This window comes from Macrotis lagotis, chromosome 3 (assembly GCF_037893015.1).
Source record: "Macrotis lagotis isolate mMagLag1 chromosome 3, bilby.v1.9.chrom.fasta, whole genome shotgun sequence".
Classification (NCBI taxonomy): domain Eukaryota; kingdom Metazoa; phylum Chordata; class Mammalia; order Peramelemorphia; family Peramelidae; genus Macrotis; species Macrotis lagotis.
Genome location: NC_133660.1, coordinates 281,643,465 through 281,663,949, shown reverse-complemented (window position 1 = coordinate 281,663,949; position 20,485 = coordinate 281,643,465). Strand labels below are relative to the sequence as shown.

The 20,485-nt window shown below is 61.4% G+C and overlaps 3 protein-coding genes across 4 annotated transcripts; 2 read left to right on the top strand and 1 right to left on the bottom strand.

Moving 5' to 3' along the window:
• Positions 1–1,410: 1,410 nt before the first annotated feature.
• On the top strand, positions 1,411–4,889 carry RAD9A (RAD9 checkpoint clamp component A). Of its 2 annotated transcripts, XM_074230949.1 has the most exons (11): positions 1,411–1,485; positions 1,563–1,633; positions 1,713–1,844; positions 1,922–2,036; positions 2,619–2,718; positions 2,851–2,960; positions 3,057–3,163; positions 3,242–3,306; positions 3,406–3,522; positions 3,663–3,831; positions 3,908–4,889. In XM_074230949.1, exons 1-11 carry the CDS (start codon positions 1,452–1,454, stop codon positions 4,001–4,003), a joined length of 1,116 nt encoding a protein of 371 aa, XP_074087050.1. In that variant the 5' UTR covers positions 1,411–1,451; the 3' UTR covers positions 4,004–4,889. The 2 variants fall into 2 exon arrangements, with proteins under 2 accessions (XP_074087050.1, XP_074087049.1); XM_074230948.1 differs by lacking the exon at positions 1,713–1,844 and having other exon boundaries at positions 1,415–1,485.
• Positions 4,243–6,198, bottom strand: PPP1CA (protein phosphatase 1 catalytic subunit alpha). Its single transcript, XM_074230947.1, has 7 exons — positions 6,077–6,198; positions 5,838–5,969; positions 5,508–5,738; positions 5,314–5,418; positions 4,987–5,210; positions 4,770–4,904; positions 4,243–4,673 (listed from the first exon to the last, which is right to left on the bottom strand). Exons 1-7 carry the CDS (start codon positions 6,129–6,131, stop codon positions 4,563–4,565), a joined length of 993 nt encoding a protein of 330 aa, XP_074087048.1. The 5' UTR covers positions 6,132–6,198; the 3' UTR covers positions 4,243–4,562.
• On the top strand, positions 6,043–18,690 carry TBC1D10C (TBC1 domain family member 10C). The gene is made up of 11 exons (XM_074230946.1): positions 6,043–6,107; positions 8,975–9,093; positions 9,238–9,413; positions 10,241–10,340; positions 12,240–12,347; positions 12,698–12,804; positions 13,195–13,309; positions 13,749–13,814; positions 13,927–14,116; positions 17,133–17,287; positions 17,360–18,690. Exons 3-11 carry the CDS (start codon positions 9,256–9,258, stop codon positions 17,699–17,701), a joined length of 1,341 nt encoding a protein of 446 aa, XP_074087047.1. The 5' UTR covers positions 6,043–6,107; positions 8,975–9,093; positions 9,238–9,255; the 3' UTR covers positions 17,702–18,690.
• Positions 18,691–20,485: the final 1,795 nt, after the last annotated feature.

Here is a 20,485-nt window from a genome sequence, read left to right as displayed (position 1 = left end):
TTTTTGATGTTTGTGCTAAATTCTTAATTTAGGTAATCAAAATGATTTATGTCTGTGAGCCCACTTGTCTTTTGTTTGGTCCTGAACTCTTCCCCTTTCCATCCATCTGACAGGTCATTTCTTCCAGGCTTCTTTAATTTGCTTAAAGTTAAACTCTGTCCCTATTTGGAGCTGATCTTAGTGTATGGTGCGAGATGCTGGTCTATGTGTAGTTTCTGCAAGACGGCTTTCTGGCTTTCCTGAGAGCTTTCAATAGGGAATTCTTGCCCCGGTGGCTGGGATCTTTGGACCACTTTGGCTAGACTGTGCCCGCTTGCTTCTGCATATTGTGCCTCTAACCTGATCGCCTTCTCTAGGGCCGGATCGTTCGGATGGTTTTCGTGTCACGCTTGGAGATCGGCTTCTAAAAGCCGAGGGTGGACGCGGGGGGCTTCCTTCCCCCTTTTTCTCCTGGATTTCAGGAGCGCCTGGTAATGCTACAGGCCATGAGCACCCCCTAGCGTACAAGCTCCTGGCAGAGGGAACGAGTGCCGCTCCACCAGGCCCAAGGAGGGGGGGGGTGCCTTAGGCTCCGGATGGAAGGGCCGGGGTCTCCTTTCAGGAGTGGTCGTGGCGGGGGTCTGCAGTGGAGTCCAGCTGCTGCCACCGGCTCTGCCAGCCCAACGGAGCGACCCCACCGTGGGCAGCCAGGGCCCCCGGCTGCCGCTTCGGCTGAGACGTTGGCATCCTGCCAGCCTGGCTCGGAGCCGGTTCTCCCCGGAGCTCAGGGTGGCCTCGAGTGCCCACATGACCCGCTGGGCCTCAGTGGCTGGGCGCCCGGGGTCAGCGGGCCTTTTCCCATTCGGCCGCTTGACTGCCGCCTCCTCCGCCTTGTGGCCGAGGGCACCGTCCACGCCTGCCCACGCCGCCCCCCACTCCGTAAAGCCCGGGGTCCCCCTCTAGACGGCGGCACATCCGCTTCAGTCGGGGACCCCGGCCGGCCCCGGGCTGTGTTCGGGGGCCTCCGCCGGCGAGCAGGGCCGGATCGGGGGCTTGGCCCGCATCGCTGTGCCCAGTGCCCACGCCTCAGGACCTGGGGGGCGGCTCCGCGGCGGCTTGCGCACGCGCCCCCGAGGGGGAGGGGAGGGACGTCCTCTCTCCTCCTCGGCGCGCGGAGATCACGTGACGAGAGCGCGGGGCCGGCCCGGGTGTTGTGGTCACGTGCAACTCGGGGTGGGCGGGACATCATCACGTGGCGCAGACCCGCGGCGAAGAGAGGTGGGCTTTCGCCCACGTGACAGAGGGCCCGCCTCTGCGGCGCGCCGTCCAATGAGAGGGCGAGGCGGGCCCGGGCCGACACGGAGCCTTGCGCGCGGGAAGGGAGCCGAGCCCCCGCGGAGGCCGCGCTGCCCGAGGGAAAGCGGGGTGGGGAGGGGGGGCGGGAGGACGCGGGGCCAGGCCGACCCGGAGACATGAAGTGCCTCGTGACGGGGGGCAACGTGCGGGGTGAGTGCGGCGGGGCCGGCCCGGGGCGGGGTCGGAGGTCGCGGCCTCTGCCCTCTGACCCCCCTCCGCCCCCGCAGTGCTGGGCAAAGCCGCGCACTCGCTGTCGCGCATCGGAGACGAGCTGTATCTGGAGCCGCTGGAGGACGGGGTGAGGGGCGCGCCGGGGAGCGGGGGGGGGGCGGCGGGGAGGGGCGCCCCGGCCCCTGACCCCGGCCCGCCCCCCCCAGCTCTCGCTGCGCACGGTGAACGCGTCGCGCTCGGCCTTCGCCTGCTTCCTCTTCGCGCCGCTCTTCTTCCAGCACTACCAGGCGGCGCGGCCCCCGCAGGCGCAGCCCCCGCGCTGCAAGGTCCTCATGAAGGTGGGTGGCCGGGCGGGGCGGGGGCGGGGGCGCCGCCCTGAGCCCCCACCCCGGCTGACGCCCGCGCCGCCCCCCAGTCCTTCCTGGCCGTGTTCCGCTCGCTGGCGGCGCTGGAGAAGACGGTGGAGCGCTGCTGCATCAGCCTGAGCCCGGGGAGCGGCCGCCTGGTGGTGCAGCTGCACTGCAAGCACGGTAGGGGCGGGGCCTCGGGAGGGGCGGGGCCGCGGGAGGGGCGGGGCCGCCTGGTGGTGCAGCTGCACTGCAAGCACGGTAGGGGCGGGGCCTCGGGAGGGGGCGGGGCCGCCTGGTGGGGCCGCTGCACTGCAAGCACGGTAGGGGCGGGGCCGCGGGAGGGGGCGGGGCCGCCTGGTGGTGCAGCTGCACTGCAAGCACGGTAGGGGCGGGGCCTCGGGAGGGGCCTCGGGAGGGGCGGGGCCGCCTGGTGGGGCCGCTGCACTGCAAGCACGGTAGGGGCGGGGCTTCCGGGGGGCGGGGCCACGGGGCCGCCTGGTGGTGCAGCTGCACTGCAAGCACGGTAGGGGCGGGGCTTCCGGGGGCGTGGCCGCTGGAGGGGCGGGGCCGCCTGGTGGTGCCGCTGCACTGCAAGCACGGTAGGGGCGGGGCTTCCGGGGGGCGGGGCCACGGGGCCGCCTGGTGGTGCAGCTGCACTGCAAGCACGGCAGGGGCGGGGCTGCCTGGTGGTGCAAGCACTGGAGGGGTGGGGGCGGGGCTGCCTGCCTGGGCCCCTGCACCCCTCACCCACCCTGCACCCAGGTGTCACCAAGACCCACAACCTGGCCTTCCAAGAGTGCGAGTCCTTGCAGGCCATCTTCGACCTGGCCGCCTGCCCGCACCTGCTCCGCGCCCAGGCCCGGTGAGCCGTGGTGGGGGGCTCCGAGCCCCCTGGGTGGGGGGGGTGACCGTCTCCTCCCTGCCCCACCCGGGGGTGACCAGCCCCTCTCTGCCCACCCTGCCCCCGCCCCGGGGTGACGGCCCTTCTCCCCAGGGTCTTGGTGGAGGCCGTGTCCCCCTTCTCCCCTGCGCTGTCCGAGGTGACGCTGGGCGTGAGCCGCGGCCGCAGGGTGGTGTTCCGCAGCTACCTGGAGGAGGACACAGGTGAGCCGGTGGGGGCAGGGGAGGCGCCCCGGTTCCTTGGCAGGGGCTGGCGTGGGGGACGGGGACGGGGACAGAGGCTGAGCTTCCTCGCCCAAGATGCGGCCAAGGCCATGATGACAGAGATGAGCCTGAGCGAGGAGGAGTTCCAGCAGCTGCAGGCCCGGGAGGGAGCCTCCATCACCTTCTGCCTCAAGGAGTTCCGGGTGAGGCCTGCTCCCCCGCCCCCCCCCTGCCCCCAGAGCCCCCCAACCCTTCTCTGACGTCACCATCCGGGCTTCCAGGGCCTCCTGAGTTTTGCTGAATCCGCCAACCTGCCCCTCAACATCCACTTCGATGTTCCTGGCAGGTATTTTGGGGGGGCAGAGTTGGGTGAGAGATGGCAGCAGGATGGCTGCCCCCTCCCAATGGTGCCAAGGATCCAGGGCAATTCTGGTCCCTCCCCCAGGCCTGCCATCTTCACCATCGAGGATTCCCTGCTGGATGGCCATTTTGTCCTGGCCACACTCTCCGAGTCAGACCTCTGCGCTCAGGAGCCTTGCCCCCAAGACCAGGGGGCCCACAGGTGAGAGAGGCTCTCCTTGGGGTCCCCACCCCCTCTTTTACTTTTCATTTCCTGTGACTAAGTTGGGGGAGGCCTTCCAGAACCTGACTGGCCAGGCCCCCTGCCACCCCCGGGCCTTTCAACCCACCTTCCCTCCTCAGCGCAATGCACCTGGATGACTTTGCCAACGACGACATCGACTCTTATATGATTGCCATGGAAACCACTGTGTGTGACAGGGCGGCAACAGCCCCCCGGACCCCTTCTCCCTTGTCAGAGGAAGAGGAGGCCGAACTGAACATGGTGCCTGGGACCCCTCCCTTAAAAAAGGTGAGCTGTGGCTCCCTGTGGGGGTGCTCTGTACGGTTTGGGCCGTCCTCGATGCCACCTCTCTCTCTACTCCTAGTTCCGGTCCCTGTTCTTTGGCTCCATACTGGCCCCGGCAGAGCCCCCCTCAGAGCCCAATCCAGTATTGGCAGAAGACAGCGAGGGAGAGGGCTGAATCGCACTTGGGGCCACCAGCAGCTGGGCCAGCTTTTCAGAAGGAAGCTTCCATTGAGTATGCCCCTCTGCCTGTCTCATGCCAGGGGAGGATGGCAGTGTCTCCCACCCTGGGCCTGGAGGAGATGGGCAGCCAATCGTCCCCCAAGGCCTTCCCGGGCAGCCCCTTCTCACACAATAAAGATTCCTGAGCCTGAATTGTGTCGTCCCTGGACAAAAGGCAGCTGGCTGACGGGCCAATGAGAATCCAGCTTTGACATTTATTCAAAAAAGACCAGATAAGGGCACAGAGCCTGGTGTCCCCAGAATCTCCTGGCCTGAGGCAGGGTAGCTGAGCCCAAGCAGGACTCAAGCCTTCCTCCCTGTTCCAAGGGGCCTTCCTCTTCCCTCCCGGTGGTGGGGGGAGAACAGGTTAGGGCTAGAGGGGAATTCGACTCTTATTTGATTTTGTTTATAAAAGAAAATTACACCGAGGTTTGGTGCTCCCTGCAACTAGAGGCCCTCCCGGGGTCAGAGTCCCCAAGAGGGACCAGGATTTCTGTACAATCGGACGTCCCTGGCTACTTCTTGGCCTTGGCCGAATTGCGGGGTGGGGTGATGGGGCGGCCGCCGGGATTCAGACCACTGAACTGCCCGTATTTGCCTTTGTTCTTGTCGGCCGGTTTAAGGATCTGTGGGGAGGAGGGGGGTTGGTTATCCAAAAGGGCCACCCTGGGGAGCCCACTCCCCTGGGAGGCTCCTCCCTTGTAGCCCCGGGGCTCACCCACCTGGAAAGAGCACATGAGGGTCTCATCCACACTCATCATGGCGCCCGCGTTGTCAAACTCGCCACAGTAGTTGGGGGCAGAGAACAGGGTCACCAGCTGCCGCTTGGCAAAAAACTCATAGCCGTCTTCTACCACCTGGGCCGAAGCAAAGCCTGGTCAGCCCCCTCCCTCTGGGCCAGACCGGGCTAACCGGCACCAGCCCGCCCCCATCCCGGACCTGGTGTGCTCGGCAGATGAGGTCCAGGTCATGCTTGTGAAGAAACTTGGCCACCACCTCGGCTCCAAACGTAAAGGAGACGCCGCGGTCGTTCTCCCCCCAGCCTTGCACGTCTTTGTCAGGGTCCGACCACAGGAGGTCACACAGCAGCCCTTGGTCCGGCACGTCCGTGGGCCTCATGATGCGCCGGATCTGCTCCATCGACTGCAGGTCTGGGGACAGTCCTGGGGAAGGCGGCTTCCTCTCAGGCCCTAGGGCTCGAGACCCTCCACCCTGGGGGGCAGCCGGGCGGCAGAACCGGGATCCAGAACCACCCCCGAGCCTCACCTCCATGGCAGCAGAAAATCTTCTCGTCCACGATGGCGGCGATGGGCAGGCAGTTGAAGCAGTCCGTGAAGGTTTTCCAGAGCTTGATGTTGTAGCGTCTCTTGCCTGGGGGGGAGAGGAGGGGGCCGGGTGAGGACGGGTTGACCCCCGCGGCGCCCCGAATAGCCGGCGTCCCCCACGAGGCCCAGGCTCACACTCGTCATAGAAGCCGTAGATGCGGTTGATGCTGGCGCACTCGTGGTTGCCCCGGAGGAGGAAGAAGTTCTCGGGGTACTTGATCTTGTAGGCCAGCAGCAGGCAGATGGTCTCCAGGGACTGTTTGCCCCGGTCCACGTAGTCCCCCAGGAAGAGGTAGTTGCTCTCGGGGGGGAAGCCCCCGTACTCGAACAACCTGAGCAGGTCGTAGTACTGGCCGTGGATGTCGCCTGCCCGGGCAGAGGAGCCCCGTCGTCCTGGTCCCGCCGGGCACCGCGGCCCTCCGGGCTTCCCGCCCCTGCAGCCCCCCAAGCCTCCCGGGGGCTCACCGCAGATCTTGAGCGGCGCCTCGAGCTCCAGCAGGATGGGCTGGCTCAGGAAGATCTCCCGGGACTTGAGGCACAGGCCGCGGATCTCGTTCTCCGTCAGCTGCACGTTCTTGCCGGGCCGGGAGCCCTGCACTGGACACGGGCCTCAGCGCCGGCCCCGCCCCGCCCCCCGCCGCTTCCGGCGCCCCGGCCGCTTCCGGCCGCCCCCGCCCCCGCCCGGCCCCGGCCCCCGCCGCTACCTTCCAGGAGCCGCCCGATGATGGAGTCCAGGTTGAGCTTCTCGCTGTCGGTCATGGCGGCGCCGCCCCGAGGGCCCCGGCTCCGTCCCTCCGGCCCGAGCCCGCCGCGCCCGCCGCGCCCGCCGCCCGCTCACGCCGCCGCCGCCGCCGCCGCCGCCGCGCCCTCCGCCCTCTGCCCGCGGCCTCGGCCCCCGCCCAGGCTCCGCCCCGCGCCGCGCGCCACAGCGCCGCCCTCCGGCCGGGAGGGGCGCCGCCGCGCCGGCGCGGGGGACGGGGCGGGACCGGGGAGCGGGAAGGCGGCTCCGATAGGACGAGGCGCCGACGGGGGGCGGGAGCGGCGGGCGAGCCGACGGCCCGGATAGGAAGAGGAGAGGGGGCGGGACCCGCGAGCCAAGGGACGGCCCCGAGAGGAGGAGGCACAGAGGCGGGAGGCGGGGCGGGGCGGGGCTGCGGCCAGAACCGGAAAAGAAGCGGAGGAGAGGGCGGAGCGGGAAGCGCGGGAGGAGGCGGGGGGAGGGGAGGCCGGAGGGGTGGGCGGGGCCTGGGAGGCGGAGGCGAGAGGCAGGAGGGCCGCGAGGGGGCGCTTGCCCCACGGCGCCGGGCGGCGCCGCTCCCCTGCCCGGGCCGGGCACATCCCGCACCCTGTGCCGCCTCGGATTCCCGGCTGCAGAAGGGGGGGGGGGGCGGGGGAGGGGGAGGGGGAGGCCTGCGGGGCCGCGTGTCCCCGGGAGGACACTGAGACCTGAGCGGCTCCGGTGGCGCCAGCAGGGGGCGCGCCGACCCCTCCTCCGGGGAGCCCCCGTGCTGCCCCCCACGTGGGGAGGTAGACCCTCCCGCCTTTTCTGGGCCACCCTGAAGCAGCTTGTGGAGGGGCTTAGATGGGGGGGCTAGCTCTTTTGATAGAGAGCTGGTGATGCGGAGGGGGCCCAGCCCTCTGGAGAGCCCGTGATGGGGGGGCCCAGCTGTCCGAATAGTGGGTGATAGGGAGGGGGCCCAGCTCTCTGAATAGTGGGTGATGGGGAGGGGGCCCAGCTCTCTGAATAGCGGGTGATGGGGAGGGGGCCCAGCTCTCTGAATAGTGGGTGATGAGGAGGGGGCCCAGCTCTCTGAATAGTGGGTGATGGGGAGGGGGCCCAGCTCTCTAGAGAGCAGGTGATGCGGCGGGGGCCCAGCTCTCTGAATAGCGGGTGATGGGGAGGGGGCCCAGCTCTCTAGAGAGCAGGTGAGGAGGGGGCCCAGCTCTCTGAATAGCGGGTGATGGGGAGGGGGCCCAGCTCTCTGAATAGCGGGTGATGGGGAGGGGGCCCAGCTCTCTGAATAGTGGGTGATGGGGAGGGGGCCCAGCTCTCTAGAGAGAAGGTGATGGGGAGGGGGCCCAGCTCTCTAGAGAGCAGGTGATGGGGAAGGTCCCCAGCTCTCTGAATAGTGGGTGATGGGGAGGGGGCCCAGCTCTCTAGAGAGCAGGTGATGAGGCGGGGGCCCAGCTCTCTGAATAGCGGGTGATGGGGAGGGGGCCCAGCTCTCTGAATAGCGGGTGATGGGGAGGGGGTCCAGCTCTCTGAATAGTGGATGATGGGGAGGGGGCCCAGCTCTCTAGAGAGCAGGTGATGGGGAGGGGGCCCAGCTCTCTGAATAGTGGGTGATGGGGAGGGGGCCCAGCTCTCTAGAGAGAAGGTGATGGGGAGGGGGCCCAGCTCTCTAGAGAGCAGGTGATGGGGTGGGTCCCCAGCTCTCTGAATAGTGGGTGATGGGGAGGGGGCCCAGCTCTCTGAATAGTGGGTGATGAGGCGGGGGCCCAGCTCTCTGAATAGCGGGTGATGGGGAGGGGGCCCAGCTCTCTGAATAGTGGGTGATGGGGAGGGGGCCCAGCTCTCTAGAGAGCAGGTGATGGGAAGGGGAGCCCAGCTCTCTAGAGAGCAGGTGATGGGGAGGGGGCCCAGCTTTCTGAATAGTGGGTGATGGGGAGGGGGCCCAGCTCTCTAGAGAGCAGTTGATGGGGAGGGTCCCCAGCTCTCTGAATAGTGGGTGATGGGGAGGGGGCCCAGCCCTCTAGAGAGCAGGTGATGAGGAGGGGTCCAGCTCTCTGAATAGTGGGTGATGGGGAGGGGGCCCAGCTCTCTAGAGAGCAGGTGATGGGAAGGGGAGCCCAGCTCTCTAGAGAGCAGGTGATGAGGAGGGGGCCCAGCTCTCTGAATAGTGGGTGATGGGGAGGGGGCCCAGCTCTCTAGAGAGCAGTTGATGGGGAGGGTCCCCAGCTCTCTGAATAGTGGGTGATGGGGAGGGGGCCCAGCCCTCTAGAGAGCAGGTGATGAGGAGGGGTCCAGCTCTCTGAATAGTGGGTGATGGGGAGGGGGGCCCAGCTCTCTAGAGAGCAGGTGATGGGGAGGGGGCCCAGCTCTCTGAATAGCAGGTGATGGGGAGGGGGCCCAGCTCTCTGAATAGCAGGTGATGGGGAGGGGGCCCAGCCCTCTAGAGAGCAGGTGATGAGGAGGGAGCCCAGCTCTCTGAATAGCGGGTGATGGGGAGGGGGCTCAGCTCTCTGAATAGTGGGTGATGGGGAGGGGGCCCAGCTCTCTAGAGAGCAGGTGATGGGAAGGGGGGCCCAGCTCTCTAGAGAGCAGGTGATGAGGCGGGGGCCCAGCTCTCTGAATAGTGAGTGATGGGGAGGGGGCCCAGCTTTCTAGAGAACAGGTGATGGGGAGGGTCCCCAGCTCTCCGAATAGCGGGTGATGAAGAGGGGGCCCAGCTCTCTGAATAGTGGGTGATGGGGAGGGGGCCCAGCTCTCTGAATAGCGGGTGATGGGAAGGGGTCCCAGCCTTCCCTGTGGAGCAGGAGGCTGGGCCAGGGCAGGAAGGAGCCAGGGCAGAATGGTACTCCCCACCCCCACCCCCACCCAGGGGCTTCTCAACTCCATCTGGGGCTAAGGAGGAAATGATTCTGGGGAGGAAGTGAGAGAACGCCAACGCCTCACCAGCGAGGTGTGTTGAGGGGCTGAGCAGAGGAACAACTGTGTGAGGTGAGGCATGTGTGATGGAGTCAGTGTGAGCCCAGGGCTCGGCCTGGGGGGAGGGGGATGAGGGGGATGGGCACCCCTGGGCTGAACCCCCCAGCTGCCCCTGAATCTCAGGCATGGGGGATACCAGCTTCTGATTCTGTACAGGAGAGGGGCAGGCAATCCATGGCTGCTGCCCAGGGGGAAGACCCGGCCCCGGCCCCCGATATCCAGGATGACTCCAACTCCCTTGGCTCAGACTCGGAACTCAATGGTTCGGAGCCCTACCGCAAAGCTGACCGTTTTGGCTTCATTGGGGGCAGTGCCAAGCCCCTGGAGGCAGGGTGAGCTGGGCAGGGGGAGGGCTGGGGCCTAACGCAGTCAGAGACACCTGGAGAAGGGGGCACCCTGGGTATCCCGGCCAGGTCAGTTGCATGGAATTCCGAACATGAGACATTTAATTCAATAAGTGTTTTCAGTGACCCAGGGTGTGCAGAGCTTAGTGGGTTAGCACTCAGGGCTGGGAAGAGGTGGGGAAGGGGCTAGAGATGTGAAGTCAGAAGATTCTTTAGAAAGGACTTCTTTAGGCCTGTCTGCTCATCTGTAAAATGGGAGCGAACTAAACATCAGCTCTGCTCAGATTCATCCCTCTTTGAGGAGGACGGCAGAGGTTACTGGAAACAGTGCCAGCCTCTCGTCAGACAGAGGAGATGGGCAAAGCACAATGGGGCTGGAGATAAGGAGCTAGCTGGGCCCTAGTCGGTGAGAGGTGAAGGGGTCTTGGGGGAAAGCCCTGATCCTCAGGATACTAGAATATTACCCTCTCCCCGTGCTTGATAATGTCCCAGAACCCTGACAAGGCTTAAAGCAGATAGACGCATCTGGGGATGGGCATGGTTAAGTCTGGGGTGACCCAGAAATGGATAAGGAGCCCCCCCCCCCATCGCCCAGCCTTTGGTTGCCTTGGCCCCTACTCTGAGCTGTTCTAGCAGGGAGGGGGAACTAGGCCCATTCCCCTCCCTCTTCCGACCATACTCTAAGCCACATCCTTCCCATTATACGACAATAAGAGAGACTCAGGTAGCTGCACCCCTCCCCCAGCCGTGAGACAGTGGGCCAACTGAGGACGGAAAGAGGGATGCCAATGACCTGTCCTATCCGACCCCATTAGCCCAGGGCAAACCCCACTGGAGCTGATCAGGCAACGAGAAATGAAGTGGGTGGAGATGACATCACACTGGGAGAAGACCATGTCCAGTAGGGCCAAGAAGGTGAGGATCCCAGGGAGGAACAGGAGGGAAGCTGGGCTAGACCCCGGGAAGAGGGAGGGGAACAGGAACCTGAGAATCCCTGGTATCTGCAGCTCCGAGACCTGTGCCTATGGGCTGGAGGCAGCGTGGCCATGTATGGGCCTTGGAGAGTCGCTGGGAGGTCACACCCAGCATGTCTTAGGGGTGGGCCTTGAACCCAGGCCTTCTGGTTTGGAGGCCAAATAACTGGCTGGCTGTTTAGAAAGCACTCACTGTCTGTCAGGGACTTGAATGTGAGGAGTGGGGTCTTCTCAGAGAGACAGTTGCGGGGCTGCCACGGTCTCAGACCCTGGACCCGGAGGAGAGGGTGCAGGGGAATGGAGGAGGGGAGGGAAGGGAGATCATGAACTGGACCTTGGTTTCTTCAGTAATTTCACAGTGGAGGTGCTCGGCTCTGTTGAGAAGGTTTAGGGGAAAGATGAGTTCTGTTTTGGCTATTTTAAAGTTGAGAGTTCTACTGGCTATCCAGTTCAAGATGCCTGAAGGGCAGAGATGGGGCAGGATGGATAGATGGCAGAGCGGAGACGGTCATTAAGTCCGTGGGAGCTGATGAGACACCCAAATGAAGTAGTGCAGAGGGGAGGAGAGAAGAGGACCCAGGACTGAAGTCTGAGGACCACTCACGGTTAGAGGGCATCATCTGGAAGAGGGTCCAGCAAAGGAGACACAGATGGAGCCATCGGGAGGGAGGAAGAGAAATGGGCAGGGGTGTTCCAAAGACTTAGAAGAAAGGATCAAGGAAGGGGTAATGGCTGTAAAGAGGTCAAGGAGAAGGTGGTCTGAGAAAAGACCATTGGATTTGGTAGCTAAGAGAGCATTGGTCACTTGGGAGAGGCCAGTTTCTGTGGAGTGATAAGGTCAGAAGCCGGGTTTAGGGGTTCGGTGGAGTGAGAGGAGAGGCAGTGGAATTGAAGATGTGGGAAGGGACCAAAAAACAGTTGGGAGTTCTTGGTGTGGTGGGTTTAGGGAGAGAAGAGAAGGTTGTGTGCGAGGTGAGTCATCAACCTGTGACAGTGAGAGCCCAGCTGAGGGTGTAGAGGGCCCAGCTGGCAGGGCCAAGAGTGGAGAAGGCCAGGGTGGAGGAGGGATGACCCAGAGCTGGAATTAATAGCAAAAAGAGATGGGAATTGGTCAAGGGGGCCAGGCCAGGATTTACATCTGAAGGGCAGGGCTGTTAGAATCTCAAGCTGAGGCTGATAAGGGGGTGAGGGAGGGTTTCAGGGAGCATCTAAATGGGAGCCAAGCTCTCCAAGAATGAGGGCAGGACTCGGGAGAGTGAGGAAGGCTGGGAGTCAGTGGCCTGCAGAGACACCATCTACCTGGGGTCCCTGCTTCTTATGGAGCCAGCTCCCCGAAGCGACCACTACTGTGCAGATCCATTCAGTTCAGGCAAGTGGTCCTGGGAAATCTCAGCACTGAGGGAACTAGAACCTTTATCACAAGTGGCATCATCCAGCCTCAGGTTCTCAGGCCTTTTTAAGACCTTTTTGTCTTTGTCAAAGTGCCTGGGTTAGACGGAATCCCTGAGCTGAGGAAGCCCCCAACTCAAGAAGGAAGCCACTGAGAGAGCAAAGCTAATAGCCAAGTTTTCAGGAATCGGGGAAGGGACAAAGGGCCTTCTGGAGACAGGGACAGACACGGGCTGTAGATTAGCCAAGTACTTGGTGGGAGGGGAGGTAGGGGAAGTCTGGTCCTTCTCTCTATTCAGAGAACTAGATGTGTGTCCAGTTGATCGACTGCCCCCACCCAAGGTTTGGGCCTGAAGCTTGGGCAGGTGGGAGAGGGAAGGGAGAGGCTGATTCCAGCCTCCTGGGGAGAGGAGAGGGGATGTCATGCTGAGGATGGCTCCATCACTCGCAGGTAAAGATTCAGTGTCGGAAAGGAATCCCATCAGCCCTTCGGGCCCGCTGCTGGCCCCTGCTATGTGGGGCTCAAGGCCGACAGGCCCAAAACCCCAGCACCTACCAGGTGAGGATCCGGGGGTCTTCTGCTCCCCTTTGTCTCTTCCTCCTCATAGCTCCCATCCACGGACCCATCAACTCAGAGTTAACAAGGCCCAGGGGGAGAACCAGGCAGGAGAAGAAGGGGAGCTAGTCTACAATGGTGGTGGTGGGGGGGAGACCTGTGTTTTTTTTAAAGTAACTCCTTCTCAACCTCCCCTTCCCCTCATCCAATTCTCAAAATGAGAGCCAGGAGCCTCCCAGAGGATGCCTGGAGAGCCCCCAGGGGAGGGCAGGTCCAAACTCTTTATTACTATGCTTCTGGCCCAGCTCTGCCTTAGCCTTTCCTCCCATTTGCCTGCCCTTGGTTAAACCCAGGAACTGGTCTCAGCCCCCGGAGACCCTCAGTGGCTGGAGGCGATTGGGAGAGACCTGCATCGCCAGTTTCCCCTGCATGAGATGTTCCTGTCCCCCCAGGGTCATGGGTAAGAGAGGCCTGAGGCCCAACACCTGCTCTTGCCAGTGCTGGGGTCTAGGGGCTGGGGGGTGGGGGTTACCCTGCCTAACTCCCTAGGGATGAGGCTGAGCTGCAAGGGAGGCCCTGACTAGGAGATGGCAGAGTAGGTGGGAGAAGCCAGAGGCTGGCTAGCCCCCCTCTCGTTTTAGAGATGAGAAAAAAGCAGGCCAGGGACTGCCCACAGTCACAGAGCCAAGGTTAGACCCTGGTTCTTTTGAGGATTGCTGGTCCTAACTGCTTATGACCCACATATGGGTTGGGGCTGGCCATCCTGTCAGGAGTGAGCTGGCCCTGAGATCAGAGGAGAGGCAGTGACCTGCGGGGTCCAACTGGCTCCTAATGGGCTCTCCTGACACAGGCAGCAAGGGCTCCTGAACGTGCTTAAGGCCTACACACTGTACCGGCCTGAGCAGGGCTACTGCCAGGCCCAGGGACCTGTGGCTGCTGTGCTGCTCATGCAGATGCCCCCTGAGGTGAGTGACCCCAAGGAACCAGCCTCCCTCCCTCTCTACTGGCCCTGAGGAGTCAAGTGCTGTCCCATCATCCCTAATAGCACCCCAAAGTTGCCTCATCATCCATCATCCATCGTTCCATTAAATGAGTCCATTGCCCTATCCGTTGCTCCTTATGAAATTAGCCCTGATCAGCTCCCATCCCCTACTGAACATCTGCCAACTGTGATGAGCCCCCCACAAAGCCTGTCATCAATCTCTTCCTACCAAGATAGCCATGATCTATGTCCCCCTCCCCCCATGCTCCTAGGGAGCTCACTGCCCCTGCACATACCATAGTCTCCTCACCAGAGATGACCTTGGGAAGGGTCCCAGGATCAGCCTTTCTTTATTCCCCTGGGGAAGGCCCTACTTTCCCTTGTTTTCTGGCCCTTCCCTACCTCATCTCCTGCCCCCACAGGAGGCTTTCTGGTGTTTGGTGCAGATCTGTGAATTCTACTTGCCAGGCTACTATGGGCCCCACATGGTGAGTGACCCCATCTCCTGGGAGTTCCTTTGGCCAAGAGCGAGGGGCACCCTTGAGGGTGGGGAAAGGCTTTAGCTCTGAGGCTCAATTTCCTTCCCTGGGTTGCCCCAAGGAGGCCATCCGGCTAGATGCTGAGGTATTCTCGGCCCTGCTGGGCAAGCTGTGTCCCCGGATCCACAAGCACCTCCACCAGCAGGGCGTGGGGCCCCTACTCTACCTGCCCGAGTGGTTCCTCTGCCTCTTTGCCCGCTCCCTGCCCTTCGCCACTGTTCTTCGCATCTGGGATGCCTTCTTCAGTGAAGGTGAGTGGGCTTGAATGGGGCAGAGTGGCAGCCTCTCCCTGTGGGCTCTCAGAAAAAGGGACCCCTCCCGGCCTGTGCTGAGAGACCCCAGGGATGGGGAGCTCGCTCCCTTCAGGCAGGCAGCCCATTGGGCTTTAGGAAAGTAACAACCTATGATCTCATTGAACCTCAGTCTGCCTCTCCCCACCTTCCACCCAAGGGTCCTGGTCCTGCCTTCAGGGTCAAGCAGAGCAAGACCAATCCCCCCCTCCAGGTGTGGACAACCAGCTCCCTGACCCTGAACCTTCTCTCCCCCGGGGCCCACATCCCCAGTAACCTTGATCTTCCCACGCGACTCCATCCTCTTACCCTAGCGATGGACTTGTCTCTCTGAGATGGTCTGACTGAGGCAAAAAACAAAACAAAATGAATCACAGCATCCTTAACCCCCAGGGGCTTCTAATCTCCTGAGGAAGTGGGGCAGGCTACAGACCGTCCAGGGAGTAATGGGGATAAAGATGGCCCCCCTCCCAGTTCCCCTCAGGATAGTGAAGGAAGCCCAGGAGTTCTCAACCGCTAGGGAAGACTTCCCTTTTCGGACTTGGCTTAGAGGAAGACCAACAGAGGCAAGGAGAGCATAGATTTAGAGCCAGGCAGGACCTTGGGGTCATCTGGCCCAACTGCCTCATTTCACAGAGGGGAAACTGAGCCTCAGAGTGAAGGAGCCATTTGTCCTCTATTGCCCAGGTAGGAAGAGGCCTAGCAGGGACCCAAACTCAGGATTTCTGACTCCAAACCCAGCTCCTATTCATGATGGAGACTAGGCTGGGAGAAATGGGGCAATAATGAGGCTGGAAAGGTCAGAGGGCCCCTGTGGAGAAGCTGAAGTGAGTGGCAGCAGGGAGCAGGGTCAGCTTTATGAGGGGGGGCAGCCAGGCCTGGGCTTCAGAGAGACAGAGGCAGGGAGTCTGGGGAGGGAGCCCCCATTCCTGCAGGGGAGAAGCCCTAGGGGCCTAAAGTAGGCTGGAGAGAAAGGCCCTGGGGGAGAGACCGACCAGGGAAGGAGTGGGTCAGGGGCAAGGCTTGGGAGCTATCCAGAGATGGGAGGGGGAGGGCATGGGGTGGGCCCGGAACCTGGAGGAGGAGGATGCCAGGAAGCTGGGAGTAGGGGCAGGTTCGAAAGAGTAGGGGGAGGGATGGCTCCAATCTGAGGGGCCGGCAGGAAGCTCTGGCAACCCGGTCCAGGAGGTGGTTAGTGAGGCAGAGGAGGCAAGTTCAAGCTGAGAAGGTGATGAAGAGCCTGGGCTTGTGGCAGGACCCCTCCCGTCCTTCTCTCTTCTCTCCTTCCCTCCCTCCCTCCCCTTCTCCCTCTATTCCTCCCTTCCTGTCCCCTTCCCTCCCTCCTTTTCTCCCTTTCCCCCTCCTTCCATGTCCTCCTCCTCCCTCTCTCTCTCTCTCTCTCTCTCTCTCTCTCTCTCTCTCTCTCTCTCTCTCTCTCTCTCTCTCTCTCCCCCTCCCCTCCCTCTCCACTCCCTTTCCCCCCCCAGCCAGTCCTTCAGTCTTTCTTGGCATTCCATTCATGGGCGTCTCCCCACTGCTTGTTCTGTGCCAAGGAAGGACTGTGCCAGGCCCTGAGAATATCATAAAAGGACTGCTCTTCCTGCCCTTGAGCTGCTGCTATTCTGCTCAGATTATTGCTTGATTGCCCCCCCTAGGTGGGAGCTCCCTGAAAGCAGGCACCATCTTCCACCTTACTTTGTTTTCCCATCCCTTAGCACAGACCTGGTACCCAGTAGGTGCTTAATCCGTGGGTATTGACTGACTGAGGAAAGACAGCAGGAAAAGGGGACAAGTAGGGAGAGTGTCCTCTGAGGCCCTCCTGGCCCGACAGCCCTGCTCTCTTAGTCCTGACCCTGAGCAAAGCCCTGCTGCTCTCATGAAGCCCAGCCTTGGAGGATAGGGTTCCCCTCCTGGTCATCCCCACCTGTCCACATGGGCTCAGGGAAATGGGGGGCCCGGATGGTCCTCTCGGGGCAGCTATCTGGCCCTAGCTTGTTTCTGTAGAGCGCTCTCTGAGGTCAACCTGCCCTGAGCCTTCACATACTCCTGAGAGGGACCTTTGGGATTGAGGGAATCTAGGAAAAGTCCCTAAAGGAAGGGGTTCTTGCTCTTGAAGGAGGCAAGAAGCATGGTTGAGGGCAGGGAGGCAGGAATACACTCGGTATCTGCAGGGGAAACTGAGGCCCTTCCCAATGGAGATGAGGTGGGGTCAGGCTTGAAGGGGCATCTCCAGTGGAGTGCCCCAGGGGTCTGTCCCCAGCCCTGGGTTGTTTAGTAGAGATGACTGGTGCATCACATTTGTGGATGATACAAAGCTGGGAGGAAGAGCTAATGTGCTGGGCGATGCCCAGGATCCAGAAAAAGGCCTCAGCAGGCAAGAATAAAAAGTCCGTATCCAACAAGAGGAAGTTGAGTCAGGGTCAATAGAAAGGTCTGACACTTAGGTCCAAGTACCAGATGGGGGAGAAGCACAGTCAGACAGCAGCTTGTCCTGAAAAGGTCTGGGAAGGTCTTAGTGGACCACAAGCTCAAAGTGAGTGTCATCAGATGACAGGCACAAAAGTGAATGCGACCTTGGACTGGCTAAGAAGTTCCAAGCCCCTCCGCCTTTTTTACCTGTCAAGCCAAGTTGAAGACATTGTTCAGTTCTGTTGCTCAGGTTGGGAAGGCCACTGGCTGACTGGAGTGTCCAGAGACTGGCAGCCAAGATGGGCCTGGAGTCCATGACATGGGAGGTAATGGGTGGGAGTTGTTTGAGCTGGAGAAGAGAAGGGACCCTCAGAGGACACGAGAGGTGTCAGCAAGTATAAAAATTACAATCAGAATGTGAGCAGAGGCTTCCTGAGGCGCGAGCTCTCCCTGGGAAAGGGCTTCTGGGGGTGGGGGTCCTGAGCTCCCCTTCCCTGGAGGTGAAGAAGGGAAGGATGAGCTGCTCTCTGGCCCTGGGCGTCTCCCCTGAGGCATCCCGTCTCTCCAGGGGTGAAGGTCTTGTTCCGGGTGGGGCTGACCCTGGTCCGTCTGGCCCTGGGGACAGCTGAGCAGAGAAGGGCCTGCCCTGGGCTGTTGGAGACGCTGGAGATGCTGCGATCCATCCCGCCGGCACAGCTGCAGGAAGATCTATTCATGGCGCAGGTGGGTGATAACTCTGAGCCCCCTCCTCGGGCATCCCCAGCCCACCGGACCCTCACCAAACTGTCCCTGCAGGTTCACTCAGTGGCCATCTCTGAGCGAGACCTGCAGCGGGAGAGCCTCGCTCAGCTCGCCAAGCTCCAGAAAACGTCCCCGGAACTCCAGCTGAGGCTCAAAGACCGCCTGCCTGGGGCCCCGGCCATCTTTGAGGCTCAGCAGCTGGCCGCTGCCAAGCCACCAGACTGCCAACTCCCCAGCATCGTGGTGCACCCTCCAGAGGAGCCGCATCCCCGAAAAAAGCCACAGACGCGGGGCAAGACTTTCCATGGGATACTGACTCGATCCCGGGGTCCCCCAATAGAGGGTCCTTCCAGGATCCACCGGGCCTCATCCTCCTTCCTGGACACAAGATTCTGAGAGGCCTCCCTGAAGTCCCAGTGGAAAACTTGGGAGGGCTTGGGTTTGAATCCTGACTGCCTGCTTCCTCCCCCTCTGGCCTTGGCCATGTCCTCCCTTCTCTGGACCTGGTGTCCTCTTGTATCAGGAAGGTTGGGCCTGATCTTCTCCAAGGCCACTGCCATCTCTATATCTAGGATGTGATGAATCAGAATGGGGTTCCTGGGCTTGAATCCCACTTCCTCTGGGGAAGGGGATCCCCTGTTCCCCCCCCCCAATCCCCATCCATGTCTCTCAAAGGCATCTCCACAGCCTAGGGATCTGTCTCTGAGGGTTCAGGGGCTGGCCTGGGGGTGGTCAGTCACTCTACTTACCCAGTTACCCCACTTCCCCTCCTGGTCCCTCCAGAATCCATCTTGCTAGAGTCCAGAGGCTCCAGCAATACTAGTGGGTTGAGCTGAACTATGTTCTGGGGTGCAAAGAAAATCCAGGTTTCTGCCCTTGAGGACTACACAGTTAGCCAGGGGTCTATGCCTCAGTTTCCCCTTGTGGGCAAGAAGAGGGTTAACCTGGATCAGTCCCCAAAATGGGAGAGCAGAGCTCCCAGGACTGAACCTGGGGCCTTTTGGACACATTGGAAGGCTTAATAAAGCCTGGTTCAGTGGACTCAAGTGGACTGAATAGTCATCTCCTCCACAGCATTCCAGATGGGACTTGGTGTGTCTCAAAAATCGGTTATTTGGGACCTGGGGGAGGTACAATAGGAACAAGAGAAATGCCTCTTGGGCTTCAGAATTTCTTTGGACCCTTGGAGAAGGTGGTTGCTTCCTCTCCAAGGACTGCTGGGTGGGGGCTAAGTTCTGCCAGCAGCTTCTGGGCTGTAAAAAATGGATGTCATAATGGCCACCCACTCCCCCAGGGTCTTTGAGGGTCTACATGGGAAAGAGGGGCACTTGGGGACTTTCTCCACCACCATGTAAATGGCCCTATTATAAAGTTACTGCTGGTTTTGTGTTGTTGCTTTATTGTTGTTAGGGGCCTGCCCCCCCCACTTCTGGAACCAGCTGTCATTTAATGAAGGAGACCTGGGTCCCAGGCAGCCCCAACACTCTAGCTGTCCCTCTGTTAGGTCACTTGATCTCTCTGGCTTTTGTAAATTGAGGGGATTGAGCTAGAGGCACAATAAGACAGGACCAACACCCCTGTTCGGAGGGCCCCCCTCCTGCTCAGAGTGCTCCTCCCCCCCCAGACACTTGCCTGCTCCCACCCAACCAGTGAACTGACATCGCCCACCTCTGCTGGCTCTAGAAGGAGGGCTGGGGCTTTTCAGGCCCCCTAACTGCCCCTCTTCCCACTAGGCCTAGAGGAGGGGGAGGAGGGGCTCTGCTTGGGCCTCCTCTGCTCCCCCTTCCCAGGAGGCCAAGGTTGAACAGAGGCCCAGTGTGTGAGAGACAAAGGAGAAAGGCCCAAAGGCTGCCCCCTCCTCCACATGCCCCCCCCCCCCCCCCAGGCCGCCTGGGAGCTCAAGGCCTGGACAGCTCTGGGTGGGGAAGACACACCCAAGGGAAGCCCAAAGGCTGGACCTGGTGGGTCCAGGTTTCTGCCCACTGGCTGCTTGCTCTCTTTCTCTGCCAGCCTCAGCCCCCTCCTAGTTCCCCACCTTAGCCCTCCCTCTCCCCTAGCCCCTAGACTACAAATGTCATAGAAACTATCCCTGGGCTCTCACTCCCTAATTGCCACCTGGGCCCACTGGGCCTCATTAGGGCTCCTTGTGCCTGTTGCCAGGGTACTGGTTGTTGCCAAGGAAATGAGGTTGGTTCCTTTGAGATCCCTCTCCCTTGTCATCCCTGCTCTCCTGGCCCCTTACCAGGCCGCAGGAAGTGCCCCTCATTGGCAAGGAGGGAATAAGATTCACAGAGAATGACTTGTCTAACTAAGCAAGTCAGGCAACTGAGCTAAGATTTGAACCCTGGTCTCTCTTGATCACCTTGCCCAGGGGTCTATGCCTTCCCTTGCTCTGCTTCCCTGGTGCCTGGACAGCAGAGGGGCAGCTGCTGACCTGAGGCCCCACCCAGAAGCAGAGCAGGAAGGGTGGGGCTGGGCAAGCCGAGGGTCCAGGCCCTCCATCCCACAATGCAAACAAGTCCACTCCCCTCCCTTTGATTGGACTGGGCTGGGCTGAGTTGGGCGGGGTGTGGGCCTTGGAGATCAACCCTGTGGTCTGGAGGAGGGCAGAGGAGTGGGTTGTCAGAGGACCCCCTTCCCCTCTAAGAAAGTCTCCATTCTCCAGGCCCTGATAGTGGGAATTGGCAAGAGCTTCAACTAAGCCATCATGACCTGTGCTGTGTCTCAGGGCACCCCAATTCAGAGGGGCACTGACACCTTTGGTCCTTAAGCAGGCAGGAAACTATCCCACTTAGCATCTGGTTGGCAAAATCATTAAAGCAGGAAGTACCAGTCTCCTGCTGCCATTCCCTATCATTGACCTGGAAGCGTTCCAGGGTCTCCACTGCCCCCTTTCCTTGTGACACAGAAATCATTTCTTAGGGATTTTGAGAGTTGTGTTTCTTGCTAGGCAGGCTCAGGATGACTCAACGAGATGTGGCAACTAGACACCAAGCAACCGGCCTACTGCTGGGAGAGATAGGGCTGGGAGGAGAGAGCTGGGAAGTCTGTCTTTGGCTTGATCAAATCCTATCTGGAATACTGGGGTGTGATGTGGGGGCCACATTCTGGGGAGGTTGCTGGAAGTTGGAGGGTGTCTGCAGGAGCAAGATCCGAATGGTAGGATTCCAACTATCCCTT

Excerpts from the sequence above, each read along its gene's own strand:
- PPP1CA (XM_074230947.1), bottom strand. The coding sequence starts at position 6,131 with ATGACCGACAGCGAGAAGCTCAACCTGGACTCCATCATCGGGCGGCTC. Across the intron at positions 5,970-6,076 it reads CATCGGGCGGCTCCTGGAAG|TGCAGGGCTCCCGGCCCGGC; the intron begins GTAGCGGCGGGG and ends GCCCGTGTCCAG. Across the intron at positions 4,905-4,986 it reads TCATCTGCCGAGCACACCAG|GTGGTAGAAGACGGCTATGA; the intron begins GTCCGGGATGGG and ends GCTTCGGCCCAG.
- TBC1D10C (XM_074230946.1), top strand. The coding sequence starts at position 9,256 with ATGGCTGCTGCCCAGGGGGAAGACCCGGCCCCGGCCCCCGATATCCAG. Across the intron at positions 9,414-10,240 it reads GCCAAGCCCCTGGAGGCAGG|CCCAGGGCAAACCCCACTGG; the intron begins GTGAGCTGGGCA and ends CGACCCCATTAG. Across the intron at positions 12,348-12,697 it reads AAAACCCCAGCACCTACCAG|GAACTGGTCTCAGCCCCCGG; the intron begins GTGAGGATCCGG and ends GGTTAAACCCAG.
- RAD9A (XM_074230949.1), top strand. The coding sequence starts at position 1,452 with ATGAAGTGCCTCGTGACGGGGGGCAACGTGCGGG. Across the intron at positions 3,523-3,662 it reads CAAGACCAGGGGGCCCACAG|CGCAATGCACCTGGATGACT; the intron begins GTGAGAGAGGCT and ends TTCCCTCCTCAG. Across the intron at positions 3,832-3,907 it reads GGACCCCTCCCTTAAAAAAG|TTCCGGTCCCTGTTCTTTGG; the intron begins GTGAGCTGTGGC and ends CTCTACTCCTAG.